The 27421-nt window shown below is 43.3% G+C and overlaps 1 protein-coding gene across 22 annotated transcripts in view; it reads right to left on the reverse strand.

Moving 5' to 3' along the window:
• Positions 1 to 27421, reverse strand: part of LOC4576494 (potassium voltage-gated channel subfamily KQT member 5) — a 263147-nt gene that overhangs the window by 99185 nt on the left and 136541 nt on the right. For 7 of the 22 annotated variants that reach the window (XM_061644922.1, XM_061644921.1, XM_061644920.1 and 4 more), the window contains one exon: positions 608 to 796. In XM_061644922.1, the coding sequence (XP_061500906.1) occupies positions 608 to 796 (189 nt within the window). Of the gene's footprint in view, positions 1 to 607; positions 797 to 11331; positions 12242 to 27421 lie in introns of those variants that run through there. The other 15 variants (XM_061644910.1, XM_061644915.1, XM_061644914.1 and 12 more) reach the window with 12 other exon arrangements.

Here is a 27421-nt window from a genome sequence, read left to right on the forward strand (position 1 = left end):
GGATTTGTTTAATTACTTTTTCATATTTTCGAGATTGAGAAATCAATTTCTGTCAAGCTGTGGGCAAGACAATCCGCAAATGGAAAGCTGTCATTTGTGTTTTAATGCCCGGTTTTATCGATGGGGATTTTATGTTGGAAGAACGGCCACCAAGTCAGCCATACATTTAAATAGAATGAAAGGGATAATGTAGGCAATTCTGATCGCTTGAATAGAACACAGACCTTTATCGTTATTTTTTAAATAATTATAAATACAATTTATTTTCATTTTCAATGACTCAGGAAGAAACTCGAAAATAATGATATTTTAACAACATCATGTATGATAATGTAAAAGCCCTATTTAGATATCTATATAAAAAGTCTTTACACAATTTCAAACAATGAGGTCTCTGACTTTCATATTCATTACATCCTTAACAACATAAAAAACTGTTTTAAAATACATCCTTTCATTCACGTCATTAACCTCGCTTGACTTTCCGCCACAACAAATAAAATTTATACACAATAAGTGATGCAACATCTCTAACCATCTACTTATGAACGCTTCCGCAAACAAATCCAAAACACCGTTGACGCTTATCATCTATCGGCATACTTACACACAGACATGGTAGAAAATCGCTTTGAAGCCTCGGGGCCGCTCGAGAAAATTGTAGACCCTGCTCTGCAGCCGCCTATAACGGGCATCACGCCGTGAGCCGCGATTATAGTTGAGCGGCTTCCCCAACAGTGACATTCGTGGTCGTGCAAGCCGGTCGGCCCTATTTTTGTCGGAGAGTTTGCACGCGCTGAAAATTGGTGGAAAAGAGAAAACGGTGGAAAGAAGTATACTTAGTACAGTTTTTAAAATATTCAAACACATCATAGGGTGCTACGTTGACTACGTATGGCACGTGCTGCTTTTCTTAAGCGAATTTAGTACATTGAGGCAAGGAAAAGGTGAATGAGTTCTGTGGCGTGGTATTTTAAATATAATCACGTTGCGTTGCTTGGCGTAAGGCGGCGTAAAGTTTTTGAAACATATTTTTTTGTGCTGCTGAAAGAGTAGGAATGCATGCTCCAAACACGTTTGATTCCCGGTGCACATGCTAGCACGCTAACATTCTTAGCGTGTCGAGCACTAGCAAGATTCTTCTCGCACTTTATTTATGACACTGATGGGCAGAGCAGTATATCATACCATAAAAAAAAAGCTTCCAACCTTCTCTCATCCAACAATTATAAAATAGCTAGCCCAATCCCCGTGTCCCATTTTACCTTATCCGGCCCACCATCTTCACCTACCGAATTGCAACCGAACCCAAACACAGAAACTTTTCCCACCGCTTGATGTCCGAAACTTTTGCCGGCGTGCCGAAACGAACGAAATTGCTCGCCGTAATCTTGTTTGCAAAATGACACCGCGAAGACGTCGTAGTAGGCGTGGAAGACTCGCCCGTCTCGAAAAGCGTTGCGAAAATATGGCCAAAGTTTTGCAGCCTCGTCTGCCGTAAGCCAGCCAGCTCCATTCCAGCTGACGCTCAGGAATGCATCCACAGTACAGCGATGATGATGATGATGATGATGATGGTGATGATGGGTTTCAGTATTGGTGGAATTTGCTTTCTTTTTGTGTGCGCTTTGCGGGCATAAATTTAAACATTGATGCAACTGATGCAAGACAACAAAGCGCGACTAGTAGCTAGCTAGTTGTGGAGTGACGCCGAGCAGACAAGCTTCCCATGCCTGCTGGCACCGCTTTCGCTTGAACGAACATTTTGCCTTCTCTACTAGCTAGAATGCCACCGGACTAATTATGCAAATATAGCAAGCATTATGCTCACCGACACACCGACGCACGGTGTCGGTCATCCTGCTGCCGCCAGCCACGATTCAAAGTCACGCCCAAGTACGCGAATGTACGCGCGCGGGTAACGCTGAGCGCAATGAATGAGCACACTCATAAACGGCTGGGTCGTACCCGTGACGCCAGTGCACCACAACTTCAAAAGTGTGTGAGTGTTTGGAGGAATTTACGACCCAAAAAAACCGAGATATCTACCCGTAGATTTTATGATCCGCTCAAAGTTATGAAAAAATAAAGACAGTGACATCCCCGAGAAACGTGTGAGAAGCTTGAACGTACTTTTTCATCTTTTTTTTAGGTCATAAAGCCGACACACTGTTTTGCTCGGTGAACACTCGCACTAGCGGGTGATAAAACATTATGGTGTAAGAAAAAGACATTTGAATGGAAATGTGTGCTCGGTATAAGGATTGAGAAATGTAAAGGAAAAGGAATGAGCTACTTTATCGATGTGTGAAAGTGAAAACTACAGCAACGCCATGGTACTTTTGCCACCGATGGCATGCGCATGATGGCTCGTTCCCCCCACAAAAGTGCTCGGTTTAAGTCTAGACAAAGCTGGCTTTAATTTAAAAATATTTTCCCTACCAGTTTTTCTTCCTTTTAACCACTCCCCGTGACCTTATTTCGAACCCTCCTAGATAAAAGATAAAGCGTTTCGTCGCTCATTTTACTTATCCTTGTTGTGCTTGGTTTGTTGCTGTTCCGAAGCACTGATAGACTGAAACGGCTGCCAAGGGTTTAGTGCATTAAAAAAAAGGCTTCAGCTTATCCAGCAGCCAGCAACATGTGTGCCAACCCCGGTACATAAACTTCAACGCCTGACGTTTATAGCAATTCCCGCTGCGTGCTCGGGAAGCTGTTTTTCGCCAAAGTTTTGCTCTACAAACATCATCAGTCTCCATATCGTACAAGGTGTGAGTCTCTCTCTCTCTCTATGCCAAAACGAATGCAGTCTGTTGTTGTTTTTTTATCCATTTTTCTCCCAACGTGTGTGTGTAGTTTTTGTGCAAACTTTTTCATTCATTCATCCCCAATGCAGAAGCTGCAGAATAAGCGAATGCAAATGTCGAGACATCGGTGCACAACACGCGGGCACCGGGTTATTGCCGACACGCACCAGGAGCAGGGAATCATATTTTTCCATCTCATGATACGCTTTGTCAATTTCATGATATGGTATTCATATTACCGACGGAAAACTTTTTGATGTAAATAGTAATAATAATAATAATAATAATGATAACTTCACTAAACTGTCAACATTGCGGTAAGGCGTGCACAGTGCATGATCCATTTGAAGTGAACGTTGCGAAAAGGGTAAGTACCGAATAAATTGTTTGCTAAATGGTGAAGAATAGCCAACTAGCAGAAAGTTATGTTCAGCACTTCTTAACGTGTTTGTCGATATTGCCATCTTGCATTTAACTGTAACATTTACATAGAAAAAGTATATACTATAACTTAACTGACGAGTTCATATATTGGCTTGTATGAAGACCTCTATGACTCTGAATTTACTTCAATCAGAAATTGTATTTACATTTAATCTATCTTGCAATAAAATCCAACATAGATTCATAGTTCATTTAAGTGGTTTTTAAAGTTCCTTTCGTGTAATTTGGCACCCGCAAGGCATATCTAAGCCACTTTTCTAACTGTTTCTTATTAGCAAACATCAGATATGTTGAAAAATAGTACGTACGAGATGAAATCCATTTCTTAAATTCTCTCTTGACGGCTCCACCATGCCTTTTTTGTCCATATACGATGACAATACAGGGTTTTACAGAAGTTGTCATAGCTGTGAGATACTTTATTGACTCTTTTTTTACGTGAAATTAACTCAATGTAATGGGAATTAGACTCTACAGCATAATTGTTGGACAAATCTAATCTACGAGTTCAATTTCCAACATGTGAAGTTTACTTCCCTAAGAGAGATTCAAGGAAGTGTCTCACAACTATGAAAACCCCTGAAAAACCCTATGACAATAAACTCATGTTAGTTGCTAGAAAAATGTCATAAAATAGGAGCAGATTTATTCGATACTATGTAATGTGTTTTCTCTTATCATACCATATTATATTTTCATGCTCGCAAAGTAAATATCTTGAGTAAATATTCAGCGCTATTCACAAGGTTGAACACAATTCAACTAAGTACGAATCTTTAGATGTTTTATAACTTGAGTTATAAAGCAATAATAAAGTAAGGAATTGTATCCTATAGCTATTCGACGATGATTTCTTGTTCGGTGTAGCTATCCAATTTTCATTAATTTCATTATTTTCTAACGGTCAATCAATGTTGCCTGTTAAAGCGTTGTTCGGGTCTTTTAGTTTTGGTTTTGTAGTACAACGGTGCAATAATAATAATAATAATAATAATAATAATAATAATAATAATAATAAAAATAATAATAATAATAATAATAATAATAATAATAATAATAATAATAATAATAATAATAATAATAATAATAATAATAATAATAACAATAATAATAATAATAATAATAATAATAATAATAATAATAATAATAATAATAATACTTAAAAAAAACATATTAAAAAAAACACATTGAGCATTTTTTGCATCAAATTTTGCTTATAAAACCAATAAAGTACCCATCACCTTCAAACTAGCTATCTTGTTACTGGTTAAATCCATTTTCGTCGTTTGCCGAGCTGAAAGTAACACAATGATCCTATCTGAAGCGTAAAATATGGCGGAAACATAACAAAAAAAAATCGATGCCAAACTTTCAACCCTGCACTGCTTTCAATGCGCACTACTCCGACAAAGGTGAAGAATAAACTGACAAAAATGTTAATATGTGATAAAAAGGCTACTTTACGAATGACATTCGCACCGAAAACCTCCGCAGTTACCGTGGGCTCCAACAAAGGGTGACAAAAAGGGACCATTTTTCCCTGAGCCCTGTGCTCAATTCCGTACGTAGAGCATCAACTGGCACACGGGAAAAGGTGTAACGTACATCCGTGGCGACGTGTTTGAAGTCAGAAATTGAGCATCCAAATGCGCTGAGGCTTATAGACACGGAACCCAAAATGTCCATTTTTTTTCTCTTCAAACAGCGGATAAAATGGTACCGTTGCTTCATTTCTGCTTGTTTTTTGTTCAATATTGTGTGTGTGTGTGTGTGTGTGTGTGTGTGTGTGTGTGTGTGTGTGTGTGTGTGTGTGTGTGTGTGTGTGTGTGTGTGTGTGTGTGTGTGTGTGTGTGTGTGTGTGTGTGTGTGTGTGTGTGTGTGTGTGTGTGTGTGTGTGTGTGTGTGTGTGTGTGTGTGTGTGTGTGTGTGTGTGTGTGTGTGTGTGTGTGTGTGTGTGTGTGTGTGTGTGTGTGTGTGTGTGTGTGTGTGTGTGTGTGTGTGTGTGTGTGTGTGTGTGTGTGTGTGTGTGTTTGCGCATTCCAGCCCATGTCTGTCTGCCTCAGTCCTTAAACCATTCCACACTTACCCGTGGGTTACAAAGCAAATGAAAACGACAAACAACATGTCCTTCTGCATCCCGACTCGATGGCGCTGGGAAGAAGAGTCCCTTACATCTCTTCCTCCTCATCTCCTCCTCTCCCTCCCCACGGCCCATCGTTATGTTGTTGTTCTTTCTCTTTAAAAAAAAACCCAGCAAGACACGAAGGGACAACGGCATTATATTTACTTTTCTAATGCTCTGATCCGTCCGTGCCATCACGAAAACGTAACGGGGCTGCTAGTTTTCACCAGCAACAGAGGCAACAACTAGCAGCAACAGCGTTAGCACCAAATGGCTGCAGGGTTCTGCTAAGGTTATTTTGTTGCTAACTAACTGAAAACAACAAATCCGGCTCCGGCGGGCTCGTACCGGATGCTCGTTCTCGCTGTTGCTGACGCCGGGAGAAAGGTGGAAGGTTAGCTACGGGAGCGGGAAAGAGTAGGGAGCTGAAGGACGCTAGAGGGTGGCTTGACGTGCAACGAACGAGACTTTGATTGTTTCCATGATCTTCTCGGAAGCTCGGCTGTCCTCCAAGTGAAAGTTTCCTGCAGCTTCCATTTGCTCTGACGCCAGCCATTGCATAAAGGGAAACAAGGGGGCATAAGGAAGCGGAAGCTTCACCTCAACCTCCAAACACGAACAGAAGAGGAAAAAAACCAACCTTTGGTTGTATAGATAGGGCAGGAAAAACAGGAAACACGTTAGCTTATGTCGAAAGAATCCTTAACATTGTCCTGCTAAGCTGCCTTCGCCATGGGTTGGGGCGCCATCCACCGAACCTAGACAACATACGAATCCGCCCAAGTGTGACTAAATCGTATCTTTTGATCTCTTCTCGGGACCTCATACATACACACCCGTACAATGCCAATTCCGTCATGGAGGAAGATTAAAAGCAAGGATTAATGTGTTTATTTTCCAACCGCTCGGTGCGGGACTGCATCGAGCCTTCACAAAACCGATTCTATCAACAACACTGTCTCACTGACCGTTCTTTCGCAGCAACAGAATACAAAAGTTTGCTGCGAAAGTTGATTAAAAAACTCGAAAGGTGCTAAAGGGATGTTACATGGCAGTATGGTCCTGCCAAAAAAAACAGACAAAAAGAAGGACACAGTCTCCAGCAATTCCCTTTAAGTATCCAATGTTCTACAGTAATCTGATCGGAGTAGATTGAAGGCTCGTGATGCTATTGGGCTTAATGAAAATCGACCTACTCTTCCTGTTCAGTGCATTTTACCTCCGTCACTCAAGACGTCGGCTTCAATGTCGGCGAAGCCATAATCAACAAGACAATCGAGTTTGGTGCGTAACCATTGCGCTATGATTTATCGCACAGCTCAATACCACCTGATCTATCGACGATAAATCAATCGCATTAGGCCGACGATGCCGACAGGCTCGTAAATATACAGAGCGCAGGGGAGGCTGGCCGGTGGTGGTGGTGGCGGTCCGCTGCCGGTGGCAGTACTCCCCGGGCCAACCAGGTTTCGAATATCGTTTTCCGTAAAAGCAATCACATTATTTTGCGAACGAGTGTTTGGATCGTCGGTGCCCACACACGCACGCCCGCACGCACGTACGCACTTGTTGATTGGGTTGAATGAGTCGTAGGAAGGGAGAGAGATCTCTCTGGAAGCTTGCAGCATTGGAAAATCATTAAATGAAGAAATGAGATACAGGGCCAAACGGTAAGGAAACTCGTACAGTTGCTAGAAGAATTGTTGGTACACAACTCGTTTAACGATTGCAAAGGAAATAACATCTCCAAGACAGAATTCGTTCAATTTCCTTAGATATAGTATACAATCAGCAAACCTAGAGGAGAAATTGCCTTATCTACCATCTGTATTGACTAATTGTAGTAGTAGAAAGCTTATGAGAACTTATAAGCTATTTTCATAAGCGATTTTTTGAAGAAAATCCAACAAGTTTTACAGGGTTTTTCAGCTTTTTGGTTGAAAAATAAGTAAAATGTCCTTGAATTAGTGAACAAATATCATGTTAATTAAACAATTTTTACACAATTCTATTCCGATCAGATGTACCTTTAACCATTTGCGCCACTGTGTATACAATGTGCAATAATTTTGCACACAAGCAAGCGCACAACACCTCCCACGTATTAACCACGACCAAAGATGAGCAGGCCCCAATCTTGCCTGTTTTCCGCCAGCTTGCCCGTGACTGTGACTTCAAGGCAGTGGAAAAGGAAAGCTGGTGTACGACATTTTCCAATCTCTTCAGGATATCGAATGGCATTACGAGTGCAAATTGGACTCTGCCCAAAATCGAATCAGACCGAGGCCGAAGCTTGGCTGTGGGGATCGAAGCCCGTATGCCACAGGCTCCGTATTTCAGCACCGTAAGATGGTTGCGGGTTCGGCTGTGTACGTTGCTGTGTATGTACGCCAATGCGAAGCAACAGGGTTCGTTCGCAACCCGGCCCGTTGGCGTGGCGTGGTCCGAGTCCGATCCGTGTGCGAATGAGACGCTGCCAACAGTCCCGGAAACTGTTAGTAAATTGAATTTTCGAGAAATCGTATCCCCACCAGATCCTTCCCGCTCACAGCACCCAAACATGTGTTATCCGTCAAGGAGCGTGCAATGGAGAGTGGAAAGAAAAAATCAATCCGGAAACAGTACACAACTCTCTAAAGCTTCGAGCGCAATGCCAACTGCCTCGTGCTTCATGCGACGACTGTTGTCGCCGTTGACACACGACGTCGGCACACAAACCGGCACACGAGATGAATTCGACTTTGACCCAGGGATGGCCGAGACAATGACAAATAAACACTATCCAATTGTGGCAATCGGTCGTGAGCAACAGGGTCCCGCATTCATGCAGACTGCTTTTGTGTGTCGAAAACATTCGCATCGAGCTTCTATCCCGGGGTACCCGGGTAGCCAGCGGGTTTGGTGGGGCTTTTGTGTATGGCTATGTGGTGACAAATGAAAATTTATCGTGCTCAATAAAACGCGTCTCTGCGTCTGCCATCGTACGTACAGCAGCATACACCAGTGAGCCGGAGGCCAATAGGCAATGGATCGAGCGTGTGCCGATTTTCGGTCCAGGACCTTCAAAGTCATTCGCCTAGCCTAGCGTTGGCTGTGTTTATGTGTGTGTACGTATTTGATGACTTTGCGGAGAGCAAGGTTCGTTGCAACATCAGCACATAACGCTGCTTTGATGGTGGCACGCTTGCTGAACGTTGGACCAGGCGAACCAGATTAGTTTCGTTAGTGATAACAGATTTGATTGGGTAACGACGCGTTCGACGCAGCAAATTGGTTGCGTTTGTAGTTTGTAGGCGCAAATTAAAACACGCTGCACGGTCGATGCTTTATGTTGGAAATTGATTAATGTTCAGTAATTTATTTGAATTCAAATGCTCTGCAACACTGTACAATGTGCACAGTTCAGAATTATGTTATTTGTTTTCAATTTGAGAAGTCTTTGTTGTTTGCTTTCAAAGAGCGCTTTCAGTAAATGTGGTGGATACACAATTGAAGTTAGACATTATTCATTTTACACAATAGAAGAGGTTGTTTGTAATGAGGTGCATAAATAAATAAAATATCACATTGATGTAAACACATGTTGCATTATTTGTGTTTATAAATAATCTATTGTGAATATTGTCCTGGTACGGAAGATGGCTAGCTATATATCATAATTAAAAGGCTTTTCTTCTCCATGTTTTCAAACCATGGATACGAGAAGTATGATGCATTGGTTAATTAAGCTTTCGAATTATTTGGAATAAAAGCCATAACACATACAAATAATTAATATACCCATTGGAAGCTATGAAATACCAATCTACTTTGCTAAGTGTATACATTGGGCAGGTCTCGTGGTACAGCAGTCAACTCGCACAACTTAACTACATGTCCGTCAAGGGTTCAAGCCCCAAATGAACCGTGCCGCCATACGTACGACTAACTATCCTGCTATGGGGGGGGGGGGGGGGGGTAATCCATAAGTCACTAAAAGGCAAGCCTGCAAATGGTACAGGCAGGTCTTGACCAACGACGGTTTTTGAAATGAAAGCTTATATCAGCGACAACGTACACGGTTAGTTTTAAAAAAATGAAAACAAAAATCTAAAATTAATCCTTGATTTACGTAACAGACATCTTTTGTCCTGATGTTAGTATTCAAAATCTCCACAAAAGTCTTAAATACTGTTTATTAAACTTTGCACACATGTTTGGTATAGTGATGGAAAAAATGACGATTTCGTCGGAATCGATTCCGACTAGCTCCGAAATTTTCTGGAATCGATTCCGAATAGTAGGTCCGGAATCAGTTTCCGGAATCGGCTCCGGAATTGGTTCCGGAATTGGCTCCGGAATCGGAATTGGCTCTGGAATTGGTTCCGCAATTGGCTCCGTAATTGGTTCCGGAATTGGCTTCGGAAAATTAGTTGGCTCCAGAATCGAAATCGGCTCCGGATTCGGAATCGGCTCAGGAATCGGAAGCGGCTCCGGAATAAGAATTAGCTCCAGGATCGGAATCAGTTCTGGAATTGGCTCCAGAATCAATATCGGCTCCGACATTGGAATTGATTCCGGAATCGGAATTGGTTTCGAAACGGAGTCGGTTTCGGCATCTTCTTAGGAATAGGCGTTTGGGTCCAATGATGCTATGTGTTGATAATGGCAAAGAATCAAAATTTACTTGTAAATGATCTATTCACATGGAGATTCCCGGACTTATTTCGCTTCCCACACTTCTTATTTCAATTCAAACCATTCCATTTCTGGAGTCAAGCCTAATTCCGTCACCGGTGCAAATTGCGATTCCCAGGTCGATTCCGATTCCGGAGCCGATTCTGATTCCGGAGCCGATTCCGATCCTAGAATCGATTCTGGAGTCGACTCCAGAATCGGCTCCGGATTCAACTCCGGAATCGGCTCCGGAACCAAATCCGGAATCGGCTCCGGAATCGACTCCGGAATTGATTCCAGCATCGGAATCGGTTCCGGAATTGATTCCGAACGCGGAATTGGAATCGGGTAGGTCCGATTCCGAGCTCCCACCACTAGTTTGGTAGACATACAACATTATCAAAAACTTATTACATGTTAAATGTATCGACAATAATGTTATTTCTTAATGACAGATATCTTTTAATGCTCAGTAGAAAGCCGTTGAGTCTTGCTCTAGTCAATCTTGCCGAACATATTAAATTAACCCAAAAGAGTAATCGTTTAATTAAAAAATAGGAAATAAAAACAGAGCTTGATTTTAGGGAACGACGGAAACATTTCCAACCATAAAGTTATAGCTATATATAACCTGTTTAGGTATCATTAAACAGTCACGATAACATTGAGTACAAGTTTGATTTTCCTCGATGCATACACAAAATGAACACTTCCAAGGATTAAACAATCCAACTGGCTCCTGTTTTTGCTCGCTTTCTCTAGTACAACCATTACAGGCGAACATAATCATTTGCGTTAATCGATTCCGACCGATAACAAACCACACGAATGTCGCTTCGACACATATTTTGTAGCGTACTTATCCTTCCGGAGCCGATTTCTTACACATCGTTAGCTCACATGTGTACATCCTCCCGCTGTGGCGTTGTGGCTAAACCAAAAGGATTTAATTCCACACCATATAATGTGCACGCGTATGTGTGTGTGTGGGTGTGGTTGTTTTAAACTGAATAACACGAACACAAAGCGCCATTAGCGAGAGCGAGCGAGAGAACTTTTGTGTGGGTTAGGTTAGCAAAAGTTATCCGTTCGATTTGCATGAGTACAAAGTAATTAGTGAAGTTGTTGCTCTGCCTGCGGGACGCATTCTAGAAGGTAGGCAGCAACCCTACACTCCCCTCATGCAGTTATGTCAGCTTGTTAGTAACGCGAGCAGCATCGGCGACAATATTAACACCAGCGCACAATCGGCAAAGCTTGCAACAAAAACCCGCGGTGCCGGGCAAAACGCTAGAGCCAAACCTATGGTAATCTCGTCCATTATCCTCGTCCTCGTCGTCCTCCTCCTCGTCATCCTCCCCATCGATGTCCTGCTCCATCTCGTCCTCCTCCTCGTCCTCCTCTACCTCCTCCCCGTCGTACTCATTTCGCGAACCGCGTGAAACACGACGCCGCTGCAAACGGTACCTACCGTCCGTATCGATGCCGTAGTCATCGTCGTCCTCGTCACCGTAATCAGCCACGTACGACCGCAAATCCTCCCGGCTGTCCGGGAAGTACCCGGACCCGCACGATACACCACTTGCCCGGCCGTCGTAAATGGTAAGGAACGCGGCCGACCCGGTGGTCGGTTTCGTTTGCGCCGACCGGCTTAAACCTTTCGTCGTGGTACCGTGCCGGCGCGCAGAATGGCGCCGCAAGGTATGCAATGCCAGTGCAGCATCCTCACCGGTGCCCCCCTTCAGCGCGGGCCGCTCCGGCTCGTCTATAACGATTTTAATTTGTGGAAAGTGTGGTTCCTGCCGGCCCCGGCGATGGTCATTACTGTTTTGATTGTGTTCATTACTGCAATTGCCACTTGCGGCGCTGTCACGGCGGCGCTGCAGCACGCCGGCTGTCGTCGGTGGCGGGTCGCGATGGTGCATTCTGCCGCCGGCAAAGATCGTCCCACTGTCACTGACGGTCGATGTTTTACGTGACGCCATTGTTCCGGTTCAGCGGGCACTTTTCTGTGTTCGGCTCACTTCACTCCGCAGCACAACAACAACAGCAAAAAACGTCACTTTATCCTTTGCCGTTTGTCGCTCCACTGCTGCTGCTGCTGCTCTTGCACCGTTCAGAGGTATAGGTTGTCACTCCCTGGTCCCTGGATCAGGCAACTTTGTCTTTCACTTCAGCTGAATCGCGCTACTATCCCCAACCAAAGAAGCCCGCGCTGACGACTGACTTTAAACGACACTATTAAATGGTGGCTATTTATCAAGATGCATGAAACGTGCGATGCTGCAACGGGACACCGACCGACCGACCGACCCATTTTCCCAAACCATTAGCGCGCGCCCAAGCAAATGCCATTCAGAAAAATGCATACATCTTACCACTAGGAGTAGGAGACACTCAGTACACTTCCCCGCCTTTGCTTCGGGATTTTAATCTCCGGGCGATAAAAAAAATACCTTTTTCTCCGAGACCGTTGGCAGCGGAAGAAAATGTTTCACTTAGAAACGCCCGGCATCCAGTTCATTACCGGAGCTCGGGCTTCACGATTAACATCGCACACAAAGTGAGAGATACTTTAGATTATTTTTACATCCCCGCGGTAATAGAAAATACTTTACGTGACTTGAAGCTTCACAAAAAAAATGAAAGAAAGGGAGACCAAGTTTTTGTATCCGCACCGGGCCTGGACTGGCTGAATGGACGAGGTCATGAGCATGGGAAACCAACCGATGCGCGATGATGCTTTTCTTCCCATTTAGCGCCAACATAAAGGCTGGTTCAGGAAACCCATTTTCATCAAGGGGGAAACGTGTAGAATGGCCCGTTAGGTCACGGGTAACACGAGCACGCTGCTGCTGCTATCATCTTCTTGTGCATTGAAAAATGCTCTCGTCTTTAAGATGCCTTTGCTCACGTCTTTTTTTGTGTTATCGGGGAAAGGAAATCGCCGTTAAATTGTGTTAATGCTTGCAATTAAAGTGCATTAAACGTGAGTGTCTCGTTTACTGTCAAGCGTTTACGGGTTTCGAGCACGCGAAAGGCATTCTATTTAACATACTATCATACTTAGAAGATCCAAGGAGAGAATTCTGGTGTATCTTTTGTTAAGAATGTACGTTCAAATTATTACAATACATAAGTGTAAAAACTTAATGATGACATCAAACGTTCCAGGGGCTCATTATACCAGCCTTAAAATAATATTCCTGAAATGAGTGCCCTGAAGGTATTTTAATAACCTCAGTGATTGTAGACAGCATGGAAGTAAAAATTAGAATTTTATTGATCTGCACCACAAACGCAAAGAGAACAAATCTGATTATGGGAGCCTTCACGATTCTAGTTTGTTTTTTGTTTGACAGTTTGACAGTTGGAGGCTGAAATCATGTAAACACTCCATACAAAACCACACAAAAAACTAGCCTGCAATTTTCAGTCTAGATTATTCTAGCCTTAGTTTAGAATTAGATTCGAGTACCTGCTCGAACACACGGTGTTGTTTACATTTATCCCAAGGTGCATTAAAGAGATCAGGTGGTGGAATCTAGAATCAAAGTGTAAGTAGTCCAGGTGGTCTCATAGCATTTTTTATAACCAATTTTGAACATCACTTTTTGACATAACGGGTGAAAACTTTTGCTCAAACAATTTTTCTGGGAGCTTGACGAATACACAAAATATTCTTAAAATCTCCATTCCGAAGCAGAAGCGATAAAAATCAGCCTTCTAAATTCATACACCTTGGGATAAGCCCACCTGTATATTATACCCACTTAGATAGCTGCTCGAAAACTGCTATACAATGCAAACAGCTGACAGGCTGATATTTCAGCCTACGAACTTCAATCGGAAAGGGCCCCTATAATGTTTTATGTATTAATCGATTGGTAATTAAATAAATAAAATACACTTTCCTTGGAATTGACCAACTTCAGTATATTTTATCGCTCCACGGTCAATGGCGTGAGTTTCTCGAGAAATCTAAATGTGTGTCATTAAGCGAGTTTGATTTGCTAGGAAATATAAATATCCTTTCGAGAACTCAAATAAACTTTCGTTTCATTTAGAAATATTGATACCTGTGTTAATTATTTTAAATTCCAAAACATCATTTTACAGGGTTTTCCAGGAGTTCTCATAGCTGTGGGACATTTTATTGACTCATTACGTGAACATAATGTAATGTGAATTGGACTCTATATCAACCTTGTTGGACAAATCCGATAGGAATTTTCAATGAGCCTGCCCAGACAGGGTGCAATATGAGTTCGATTTCTAACATATGAAGTTTACATCCCATAAGAAGCGGAAGCGGAAGAAAATGTAAGCACTATTGCTGTAACCCAACGTGGCCGAGCAATTAATAAAATAAAAATAAAAAAAATAAATAAAAAATAAGAAAGAGTCAAGGAAGTGTCCCTAAACTATGAGAACCCCTGGAAAATCCTGTATTTTGCGGCCTACTGTAACCATTATAAGAACCCAAGATTAGTGAACTTGGGTCGTTGGTTATGTGTTTTCTGAAAATTTTGTTCAAAACTTGCCCGATGTTATGTCGAGGAATCCAACAACTGATATAGAGTGCAGGGATACAAGAACACATTTTTTACCATAACCTTATCTGCAAACAGTTGACAGAACAGACTAAGTATGACCAAATTGAACCAATTAAATTGCACAATCCTAAAAGAGTTTTAAACTATTCGACAAGTTTGATTTTCCCTGCATTGTAGAACCTTTGGTGGAATATTTTATTACAAAATCCAATCTACAATATCATCCTTATTTTTCTTATAGAACATCTAAACTTTCCAAAACTCTGATTACCAAAAACCTCATTAAAGTTTGAAGCAAAAAAACACACACAATAATGTACAATCAATTTAACCTTGAGCACAAAAATACAAACGAGACACACAAACATATCGTTCCTTCTTAATCACAGTCTAAAACAAATGCCCTCCCACCCCCTTATCCTGCCAGTTTCCCACCGAAAACGATTTCAAATTTGCTCAACCATATTGACAGTGTCAAGATTTATTCATTCTCAGCACACTAAACGACTACCACCTACCCAGACCACCACCACCACCGTCATGACGGGTGCTGTTACTAAATAACCTACTCATTGCAATTTTTCACCTCGCCACATTCATCCAAACATTGGGCCCGATTGCTGCGCTTAAATCACCCATCCCCCCCCCCCTCCCACTCAGGACGCGACTGATTCCTCAAACACCTGTTTCTACCTGTTTCGGCAGGAGCAACCCCTCAGGTACGGGTGGCTTAATGGATAGAGCAGAGAAGCTAAACCCTGCCGTCTAACGAATCCAAACCCGGGCGTAGCAACTCATTAATCTTACGCACCAGATGCCTCCCTTGCTCTCCGGTTCGAAAACGTTTTACCTTTTCTGCTGCTGCTGCTGCTGCTAGGCGAAGATGAGTCTACTTTCCAAGATAAACAAACGTGAAAATACACAGACACAGATGCACGGCACAAAATCGGCGCGCCAACACCACTTGCCGTACGCGGCGCGTATCGGCGCGTTTCCATGGGCAAATGGTTTCCATCAGTGCGGCCACTTGAAGGTGTTACACACTGTCCTATCTTTGGCCAGTTACAAACAACAAGTCGAAGATGTTCGCATACATGCACAGCAAAAAAGTACCCATGGTGTACCAACCGGACCAGCCTAATGTGCGTTTATCTTCGGCTTGGCGTGCTTGGCGAAAATCGGCGTAAAACCGGGCGAGAAAGAATCGTTAAAAATAAATCCATCACTCCGGCCAGAACCCAGTTCCCGACGGCCCCACTGTGAAGAGCTGCCAGGGCTGCCCCGGGTGGGAACAAATGTTCCTTTCATTAACTCTTGCAAACTGAACTGAGAGCTGGGGGGAGGGGGCACGAGTTGGCAACGGCGAACACGCGCTCATCAACCGCGGTGCTTCACGATGCGGCATCATCAACAACTCACTAGCATAACGATTATGATGGTAAACGATGTGATTTGATGAGCTTCACGTCGAATCGTAGAATGTAGCAGTGTGCTGCAGCAGCAGCAGTAGTTTCCGTGGCAAAGGTAAGAACAAGGAGAACGAAAATGTTGATGGGCACACAGTTCGGTGTTTTGCTACAGTTGAATTTTGTTTCGGGCGTTTTTTCTGTCGTTCGGGCAATAGAAACAAAAAACGAGCGAAACCATCTCAACGAAATCCACCAAGACAACTGGCACACAAACACACGCACACAACGATGATGGGACGTCTGGTGTTGTGGAAAGATTTGCTCGTTAATTGCTCGTTATCTCGTTTCCCGGGCAATACATCCAGCTGACGCGGACGAGCTGCTGTACTGGGGGTGGGATTTCGAGACTCCGAACTTTGCGTTTCCGCTTTTCAACCGCCCATCAGCAGCAGCAGCAGCAGCAGCAGCACTGGCAAGCGTAGTCATATCGTCCGCAAAAAGGCACGCGAAAAACAATTGTACGCGCTCCCGCTCTCGGGGGAAAGTTTCATCTTTCAGCAGCATGTGACTCATGGCAGTTTAGCTATTTGTTAGCGGCTCGCTTTTTACTCCGATGCCGCTGGTGTGTGCGCCGCCGTGAGCGTTCCTTCTTTATGCTGATCTCTGTTCGGAAGGTGGAACGTATTTATTTTCAGTTGAGGAAATAAATCCGTCGCATTAGGTTCGCATGGACCACCGCGTGCACACGCGGGACAGTACGCGGCTGTGGCTGCAGAAAAAGCAAACAGCACAAGTATCTCTAAATCCATGTGGGGAGAATAGAGAGAAAAAAACGACTTCCGGTTTGGATTCTGTTTACCTTCGCCATTTCCTGCACTTACGCCACGGGAGACGACAGATTCAAGGGAAAGATGGGAGGAAAATGTGTGCATACAAAGCGAGACGAAACATCTTAAAAGGTAGATGAAACTTGAAACCATTAAAATTTAAAAATTCTCCCCAAGCCCATTAAGCTATTCAGTGAACTCTGCGTTGCATGATCGCTCGCTCTATCGCACTACTCAGCCATTTATGACCATATGACGTACTTTAGGGGTTTTTTTTTAAATATGTTATTTTAAAACACGCTTAAAGGGATGTTGGCGTGTAAAAATAAATGAAAAAATAACATGTTACGACTAGAGTTTGTCAACTTATGGCTGAAATTATGTCGACAATCCATTCTCAATCACACACCCAACTTCACACTAGTGGCGGGAGCTCGTAATCGGACCTACCCGATTCTGATTCCGTGTTCGGAATCAATTCCGGAGCCGTTTCCGATGCTAGAATCGATTCCGATTCCGGAGTCGATTCCGGAGCCGATTTTGAAGCCGATTCCGGAGTCGATTCCGCGATCAGAATCGGCTCCGGAATTGGAATTGACCTGGGAATCGCAATGTGCCCCGATAACGGAATCATAATTGATTCCAGAATTAGAATTAGCTCCGGAAGTTTAATTAGTTGTTGAATTGAAAAAAAGAAGTTTTAGAAGCGAAAGCAGTCCGGGAATCTCCATGAGAATGAATGTTTTACAAGAAAATTTTGAATTTTAGCGGTTATCAATACGTAGTATGATTGGACCCAAACGCCTATTTTTATGGCGATGCCGAAACTGACTCCGCTTGGAAGCCGATTCTAATTTAGGAAGAAATTCCGATTCGAGAGCCGATTTCGATTCCGGAATCAATTCCGATTCCGGAGTCGATTCCGGAACGGATTCCGATTCCGAAGTCGATTCCGGAACGGATTCCGATTCCGAAGTCGATTCCGGAGCCGATTCTGATGCTGAAGCCGATTCCGGAACCAATTCGGAAGTCGTTTCCGATTCCGGAGCCGATTCCGGAATCGATTCCGGAAACTGATTTCGGACCTACTATCCGGAATCGATTCCGAAAAAATCTTCATATTTCCCATCACTACTTCAAACATTCTATTTGAAGGTTTTCAGCACATGAAAAGCAAGTTGTTTGATGTTTGCTTCCACAGGTTCCGCATTAGTAATATATGTCTTTTTTGTCAACTAAAGCTAATCAATCATTTAAAGAGTAATACGATGTGGTCTCAAGCTTCACAGTTAATACGAAAGGAAGATGGCAAGTATCAAGAGTTAAAGAAAGTCACTATTTCATGAGGGTAAGTATGCTAAGTACACTAAACTAAACTAAACTAAGAATTGTAGGATATTACTGCTATTACTATATTACTGATATTACTAATCATTCCGATTTTGCATTATTTTATGCTCTTTTACGAGCACTTTAATCTGGAAAATGTTGGATGGAAATATTTAGGTCAAGAGAAAAAGTTACAATAAACTGTGTAAACTGAGGCAAACTACAAACAAAAGTGATTTGTGTAATTATAATCATGAGCAGGGCAGGTTTCTGTCTCTTAAAACTGGAGTAAAAATCATCAAACATTTCAAACTTAAATGCACCACTTTTGGGCCTGTTAGCGCGCTTCTATTTTCCTTTCCGCTTTTCTCCAAACAAACACAGACACAGTTCCTACAAAGCTTGGAAAAAATAATCAATTTAAAAACAACAACACCTCCCTACCCGAACACTCCCCGTTCAGCACAGTACAAGGTCGCGAAGGATGGAAACACAAAACCGACAAAATCAAACAATCACAACGTCTGTTTTTACTTCACACCTTCACAACGATTGAGTAGGAGTTGCGGAATGGAAGGGAAAAAGAAATATTATTGTTACCAATTGTACACGCATCAGCCCCATCGCCACCCACCGTCAATTGCTCTAAATCGTCCAATTGGCTCCAACCCGACCACCCTTTTTCTTTTCGCGCGCCACACCGCAAATCTGGCTTTCGCGCACGTGGCGAGGATTACGGCCATTCTGGCTAATTATGGCACATTCCTTCCAGCATTTGTCAGCTGTCTGTCAGGGAGAGCCGAGCCGAGGTTGATTTGATGAGCGCAATTATTTGGCCCTCCCTGTGCGCGCTTTTTTGGCGCGTATATAATTTCGGACACAGCGTTTCGCTCATCACATTATTGGCGTTGTCGGGCACAGTTTGCAGGGAAGGGAAGAGAAATTAGCAGCGGGCGCAATATGACCGGCTGTCATGAAATTTTAAATACTTGTTCGCTCCCGGGCCCTTCGGTGGAGATCGCTCCTTGAGCGCGAGTTGTGTGCGAGTCGTTTCGCTGCATGACACTAATTGAATAGCGCGTTGTTGTTATTCGAGCCGTTGCCGATCAGTTATGCCGATGGGGGAGCCAGTTACGCACAACGTCGCCGATGGACGTATTATTTCGGGGAAGAACAATTAAGCTCTCCCTTGGGTTGGCCAGTGTCAATAAATTGCTGCCGTGCTGAGATTTCGCTGGCAGAAAGGACCGTGGCTGGACATATCTATTTTTAAATGAATTATTAGCATGGCGGCGTTAGTTTGGCAAATTATTTCGTACGATGCTGCTTTTGTCAATTACTTTAGACATGTCATTACTTTAAAACCATATTGTCTATCCCAAAGATTAACTAATAAAAATAATAATAAAAGAGAGAGTTTCAAATAAAGGATGACTTAATAGCATGATTACGTGAAATACATTCGCGAATTATGCCAAGTTCGTGAGCCAACTGTCCAAAATGGAACAATTCTTCAGCAAACGGTAAGCACGCCTGCACAATCGCTCTCTACAATCCGCTTGCAGAATGATAATGAGCGCGCGCGTGTGTGTTTGCGCATGGAACACATGTCACATGTATGCTTTGCGGTGCCCTAAAAGCTGCAATCATAAAATTCAGCATGCCAAAAAAACAAATAGCTGCGCAGAAAGGAAGCCAACGTGAGCGTGAGCCAGCATCAAAATTCCACGCAAACTGGCACGTGAGCTGCCTCCCAGTAGGCGGTGCGTTTCAATCACTCTACAATGGGATAAGTGACGTTTCTGTGCCGTACTAGTTTGTGTGCCATTTGGTCGCTTCCCGGTTATTTTTCCATTACGCACAATACGGCACACATACGGCTTGGGCTAAGTGGACGGAATTGACCACGCGGCGCTCAACAAGCAACCCTTGTACGCTACTTAAAAATGCAGTACGACACAGTGAGTTAAAATTTTTACGACCACTCCATCGCTCCAATCCGATGGTGGCACGTTGAATTGTTTGATTTGCGCTTTTTTTTAAATTTTATTTGTTTTATGTGTGTGCCGCCACTCATCAGTCACTCTCACTGGGTGTCCTTACATTTAATGAACGTGTTATGGAATTTTGATTTTAACATGTCCTTTCTGTGTTGTGTCATCCTGAAGAGGGAGGATACACGTGTTGATATTCTGCTTTTTTTGTCTCTCTTTTTTTTATATCTGTGTAACGAGCGTAACAGATAGCAATAAAAATGTAAAGTTCAGTTTTATGTCACGATCAGCTACTTTGCCACGGTGTTTATGGAGAGCGACGATATGGTTTATTCACGCATTTCGACACAAGTCGCACTTTCTCTAAGCATCTCATTAGCACTGCTCCGCCTGTTGGATAACAGCAGCAGCAGCAGAAGCAAAGTTAGCATACATTAAAATGCTGCTAATAAAACATACTGGCAATGTTTGCCTCTTTATGAGCCATTTTTAGCCACTAAACTCTGGCCGGTGGTTGCCGATAAAGTCATACAGGTTGGTTGATTGCGTTGTGCCGAAGGCTTTGGTTTTAATGGAGCTGTGGAGAGTGTTTGGCTGACGGATGGCTCAGCGGCGATAATCTCCATTTTATAGCGCAACATTAAAGATAATAATTTTAAAAGGTATTGTTACACATTTCCTCACATTGATGGTAGTTTTGAGCATAAAAAGTTAGGTGTGGAAAAAACGCTTCTTATAGGAACAGGAAACTGTAGTAATGATCATCACTTACTTTGAATGTATCGCGCCAGATATATTCCATTTCAGATATAGAACCAATACGAGATGACAATATAATTAATTTTTCATAGTTAGTTACTAAACTGTTATAAAATCAATGCACTTTATGCTTTAAAATCAGGAAAAAACTAAAAAAAAATTAACACCACAAAACCTGATCAACAAAATTTGATTTTCAATAATGATTTAAATAAGATTTTTAAGGGGTTTCTTTAAATTACGTAACGCCAAACCCTTATTTTTTATCACAGCTTGGACATCTTTTCCAAATTAACTGTTTGAATTTAAAATAAAATCGCAATCGTTTTTTTAATGAAATTTAATTATTTTTAATATCTCAATCATTACACCAAAAGCTTTAAAAAGAGTTATCTCCTTCCTCGTATGGCAGTTACGTAATTTATGGTTAACTCATAAGTGGGCTATTAGGCACTGACATAACACATTGCATGTCACTATAAAGGGAAATCAAAACAACTTCATATTAAGTTTGATTAATCTTAATTCTTGTACTAATCCAAATACAGTGAACCCTCTCTTATTTGAGAGGCGATGGGACTGTCGAATAAGAGGGGTTTTCAAATTACAGAGGTGGAAAGTGAATGAAAGGTCCATTCAAAGAAGAAAGAGACAGAACATTTAGTATGCAGCCTTAACTGTTGCTATAGGAAACTGCGAACAGGATTGCCAATTTGAGCATACATCATTCAATAACCATGGCAACACCATACACAAATAAGAGGGACACAGATTTCAGAGGTTTTCCAAATTAGAGGAACAAAAATGTACTGGAAATCAAGGGACTGCGCAAAATGTTCAAATAAGAGAGGTTTTTCAAATTGGAGAGGTGTCAAATAAGAGAGGGTTCACTGTATTATGTTAAATCCTGTTGAACGATCTTGAAATATTAGAAGAATATAACACATTTGTATTTATGTGTCAAGCCCGAAATCTTCAATATAACTCCTTTCATCGTGCCAATATAAATCATGAAATCTCACTACAACATCTATTAAACTGCAACATTCTATATCCACAACAGAAGGTCGATCATGAGGAAAACAAACAACAAGCTAACCCTTTGGCGCACACTCCCGTGCGTAACACGTAACACGGTGCCTGTAACCATTTTATGATGATTTATAAACAGCCGACTTCGACTTCTGCCTTCACGCAGCACTACACTAACAAAGCAGACAAAACAAACAACAACCGATGATCGATAAACGGATGCAGCCACTTTTTCCGAACCACCCAATTATCCTTCGCCCAAAACAAAACAGAACAAAACGAAAAAAAGGGGGAAAAAAGAAAAACATAATCTCACCACGAGAGCGGAACCAACAAATTCACCGTACCAATAATATTTTCATCAAACACGCTGCGAACAAAAAACAAACAACACAGTGTAAAAGGAGTAGTACAGTCAAGCTCTGGGAGGGAAGCAAGTGAAAGCACTCGTACCGTTGGTACGTGAACGTTGTGCTGGAAAAATTGCGTGGTGTGCAGTACATCTCGAACGTACAAGCAAATCGTGCCAAAACGTCGTCAAGCAAATAATGACATTAACACTTCAATCGCAACCAGCTCCTTCTCCTTCTTGAAAAGCGATTTCACCATGTTTGTCTTGTCGATTGTGTTTGTTTGTGTGTGTGTTTGTGTACGTCTTTGGCGCCTGGGTTTTGATTGCACGATGCAATTGTACTGTGCAGCCCGAGCTCGAGATGCCATTGTGCATGCACACTTGGGAGTGTTTGGTCTTTGCCGGCTCTGGATGCATGCCCGAACAGCGCACGATCGATAAACACAAAACCAGCCCTCCCCGTCCCGTTCACACTGTTATTGCTTCCTATATGCAGATGTTATTACTTTCAAACAGTCCTCCGGGCAACACCCGGATTGCATCCCGGCAGCTGCCCTTGTCCTTCGCCTTCTCCGCGATCGATGCAAAACTCAAGAACCGACTCATAACTCGTTCGCCCCGGAGCAACTTGAACGGTGCGAAATGTTTTAAACCTCCCCGAGCCACTCGTGTAGGTGTGTGCATGTGTGTGGGTGTGTGCGAAAACCTTTGGGAATTGGGAGGACGGGTGTTTAGAATTTCATAAGGTTCATTATTAAAACCGCCTCGCGTGGTCGATATGCGCGAATGCGATAACGATTTGCGTACGCAGCTACGAGCGGAGTTGCTGGCGCGAATTCTACAATTTCATCGCAGTAAGCATGGTGGTTTTGTTGCTAAACAGCCAAACAGTGGGCGGAAAAGGGATGGAAGGTTTGTACGCGTGTGTCTGTGTGTGTGCTAGAACAGAACGGAGGAAGAAATTTTCATCCAAACAGACATCACCACCGTCATCAACATCATCATCAGCCCCCAGTGCGCGCACACAGATGCTCTTTGTTTCGACCAACTTTCATCCATCTCGCTCTCATGTGTTTTCTCTCTCCCTCTCTCTCTCACACACACAAACACACTAATAGTCATTGCACAGAGCGTGGTAAAAACCTTCCGGAGGCGATTTCACCCGCCCGCCCGAGAAAGATTACACCGTCTAACCAATTTTACTGTCGAATGCTAATGGTTTCATTTTGGACGTACATTCGACGGGTATGGATTTTCGGTTTGATACACCGGCGCGTCTGTACGTGCAGGGTAGACATGGGCAAAGGGCACACCAGACTACACCAATACCCCATTTTCCAACCACTTTTTTTGGTCGTGTTACGGGAGAGAAGGAGTACGATCAGGGCAGCAAATGCTCTTTTATGGGCCTCTGGTCGATGGGGCAATGAAGTTATGGTTCTTTTCTTTCTCGATCACCGGTGGGGTCACCGTGCACCGCCGCCGCACCATTCTGCCGCATCTTCCATAAACAAATCCCACCTCGAAAAAAAAATAAGGAAACGACATCACTCAAGGCTGTGACAGCGGAGAAAATTAATACATTCACTCGCTTGATGGACACACACACACACCAAATCACTTTGGGATACTGCGCGAAAACCACTACACACTGACGCATCTCTCCACCGTTTCCCCTCTGTCCGTTTCGGAACACACTATTAATTAGAGAATCCTGTGGTTTTTCTTCTTGCGTGGCACTTGGTGATGGCACTTTCATTTTGTTCCCCCAACTTCATTTCGCTTTCTTCTGGCCCGGGAGCTAAATAAAGATGGAACGTGCGTTGATGGGTGTTCACTCACTCGCTTGTACTGATCAATTAACGTCGGTTAGCATCCAATCCGGCCTTCCACCCATTCTCCCCCCAGCTTTGCAACGTCTGCCTCCTCCCTGGAACACCAAGCGAGTACACCAAGAATATCTTGCCCGACGCTACCAACCGCGAACCGAGACCGAGCGTTCCGTCGGAGTATCGGACCACAACTGATTCATTATACTTTTTCCCTCGCTCGGGTCAACCGAAATTGCTTGGTTTTGCCTCGACCGGGGGGGGGCCGTTTTTCGTGCGATTGTATCGCCAGACGCCCGTTGGGAAGGGACGGGGGGGGGGATTGCGTGAGCACGGCGGCGTTTGCTTTGCGAGATGTAATCCACCCAAACAAACTACTCGAGATCGAGGCAGATTCGGCACACAGGCCACCCCTGTTGGATGTTGGCCGGATGTTTTCCACACCGAGCGAGCGCACAAGCACACACACACACGCACGATCACTTTTGCCTTTTGCTCGCTAAGTTTGGAGAGGATGTGATTTCGGTTCGGTAGGCGGTTTGGATTTCCACCCCTATTCAGAGCCAAATCCAGAGTGCGCATTCGGAAAGAATCACTCGAAATGCGATTTCGATAAGCGTTTAATTTTCCGCACCCAGCACGAAGAGGAAGAAGCAAACGCGAAAGTTGAAGAAGGTCAGTGTAAGATGCTCTCAACCGGGTGCGGGTAATGGAACGGAATTGGTGATTGCCGTTGTAGATACACTGTCGTCGCGCCCCAGAAGTCGTTCATCACCCAAAACGCGTGGCATGTTTGGTGGTTCTAGCGGATAAACAAACAGCGATTGGAGTGAAAGTTTTGGAGGGCGAAAGTGGACACCACATCCCAACCCTACCGGCGAAAACAAGCGGTGCCATCCCGTGGTATAAATCAATCAATGTTTTCCCTAAACATTGACCCCAGGGAATGATTTCCAGGAGGACATGCGAGAAGCTAAGATTCAGAAGTTACCCAACTGTTCCAAAGTTATATAGGATAATGTTTGGGGAAAATAGTTAAACATTAGCTCTTTAGTGCCATGAAGTAATCTGAAAGATGTTTATGGTTCTAATTACATGTATCAACAACATGACATTAAAAGCAATTTTACTCATTTTGTTCTGTTAAGATTTTTCATTGGAGCCAAAGAGGGCCTTTCAAGATGGAGAAAATCATCATTAATTTCGTTTTCGTTTCAGTCAGAAATCGTATGCTTTTTCAGCATTATTTGTAGGATTTGGTAAAACAAAATGTAAGCCAAATTATGAAAACCACAGTCAATGCCATTTACATTTAGCTTTTAGTTGCCATTTTTCGAAAGCATATATCAATGATTTGTCCCAAATTACACATCTTTGTCTCATATATATATAACGGACTAGAGCCGTCAGTCGACATAACGCGCCATAACGCCCGGTCCTATGCTGCAGATCTCCAACTCGAGACACCGATCTTCTGGAAGTTTGCCTCGACCTTATCAAGACACTGTAATTGCTGCATCCCTCTCCTCCGCGTGCCTGTTGGGTCCCTTTTGATGACCTTCCTGGCTGGATAGCTAACAGGCCTCCTCGCTCAATGTCCCAGCTATCTCAGTATCCCGATTTTCACCAGGATTAAAATCGGGGGATCACCTAGCAGTTCGTACAGCTCTTCATTCCACTGTCTTCAATCTTTTTTTGCCACGTTTACCTCGCTGTCATCAATTACTATCTTCTAGATGCAAAACATGACTTACAGACTGACAGAAACAAGTGGGTTGGAGGTAGCAACTTAATACAAGCTGTCAAAAGTTGGTGCATTGGAGGGAAATATTTAGCGGAAGCTCCTGTATACTAATGAAATTTCAACTTGTGTCACTTAAGAAGTCACAGTTAAGATGATTATCCTCATAATTCAGACCTCAATGCTCTGGAGAAAAGTTAAGCTACAAAATAACTCGTACAATGTACTATCATCAGACGCGTACACAAGTTTGTTTCCTTATTTGTTCCTCCCCGAACAACTCTCGTTGCATTTCGTAATATTTGTTTCAATGACCCATTCTTAGGGCTTGTGGCGAATGATCTACTCCCAAAGGCTCTATGTTGGTGCTGGTTCTGGTCAAAGTTCTGGTGCCACTCTACGTAAAGTGTTTTCGTTTCATCTCAGGAAGAATCGATTTATAGTCAGCACACTACTACGCACTACAATCACCACGTTGTTGAGCAACTTAGTGACGTTATTTCCAATTTCAAAATAACCCAAGGATCGAATAACATATTTTAACCAAACAATAACAAGTTTGAAAACTTTAATCACCTCTGAAGAAGTCCAAAGCCGATCTCCAAGTCCAAAGCCCATTAAAATTCCCATATCGCTCCGGATGAAACAGCTCGTTCCTCGTTTCTTTGTTGTGGTATCGAAACCACAATCGAAACGTGTGACAATAACAACTACCCAACAACAACCCAAAACAGTCATCATTGATATGTGCTGCTTCGATGCGCTGGCTACCATTAAAAATAATTGACACATTACAACAAACAGAAACACACACACACACACACACGCGCCTGGAAGCGAAAAACTTCCAAAGACACTGTACCAATCAAAACAAAGACTTGCTTAACCAGCCTACGATGCTTATCGGTGAGCACACACATATCGACACCGAGCACCAAACATAATAGCTTCTGACAACTACCTTCTCCCTATCCTCCTGCATAGCACACCCCTGGGGGGAAAGCACACGCCCCCTGATGGTGGGCCTGACAACTTTCCACCCAAAAGACCCTCGGCCGGAAACGACGTCAAGTCGAGAGTTTTCTACCCATCGCACCTATCCACCATCGCCTTGTGGGAGGTGAGAAAACATTGTGTGTGCGCCAACGCGGTACTAAAGCGCACCGATTCTCCGATTGAATCGCTCACCAAATGGTACTAATTTCACTCACAGCAAAGGGCAACCCCCATTTTGCCGCCAAACCCGCGGCACCAAAGAAGGGTGGAAACTGGTTGGGCTGGCCCGAATGTTATCAGCCCGTTTTGGGAGGGAAGTTTTTGCTTATGTGTGTTGGTTTGCTTTTTTGTTTCGGCGTGGAAAACTTCTCCCAACACCCACAACCCATTGCGTCACAGTCCCGGTGTCTCCCGGTGGTCGTTATCGGGTGGGGTGAATTGATCCATTTCATTCGTAAAGTTTTTCTTTGAACAGTTTTTGCTCTCCCTTCACGCACCGTGTGGGTGTGTGTGTGTTAGGCTTCTTTTCTTCTGCCGTTGCCGGTTTTTTCCAGTTCCGTATCTTTAC

The sequence above is a fragment of the Anopheles gambiae genome, chromosome 2, assembly GCF_943734735.2.
Source record: "Anopheles gambiae chromosome 2, idAnoGambNW_F1_1, whole genome shotgun sequence".
Lineage (NCBI taxonomy): Eukaryota > Metazoa > Arthropoda > Insecta > Diptera > Culicidae > Anopheles > Anopheles gambiae.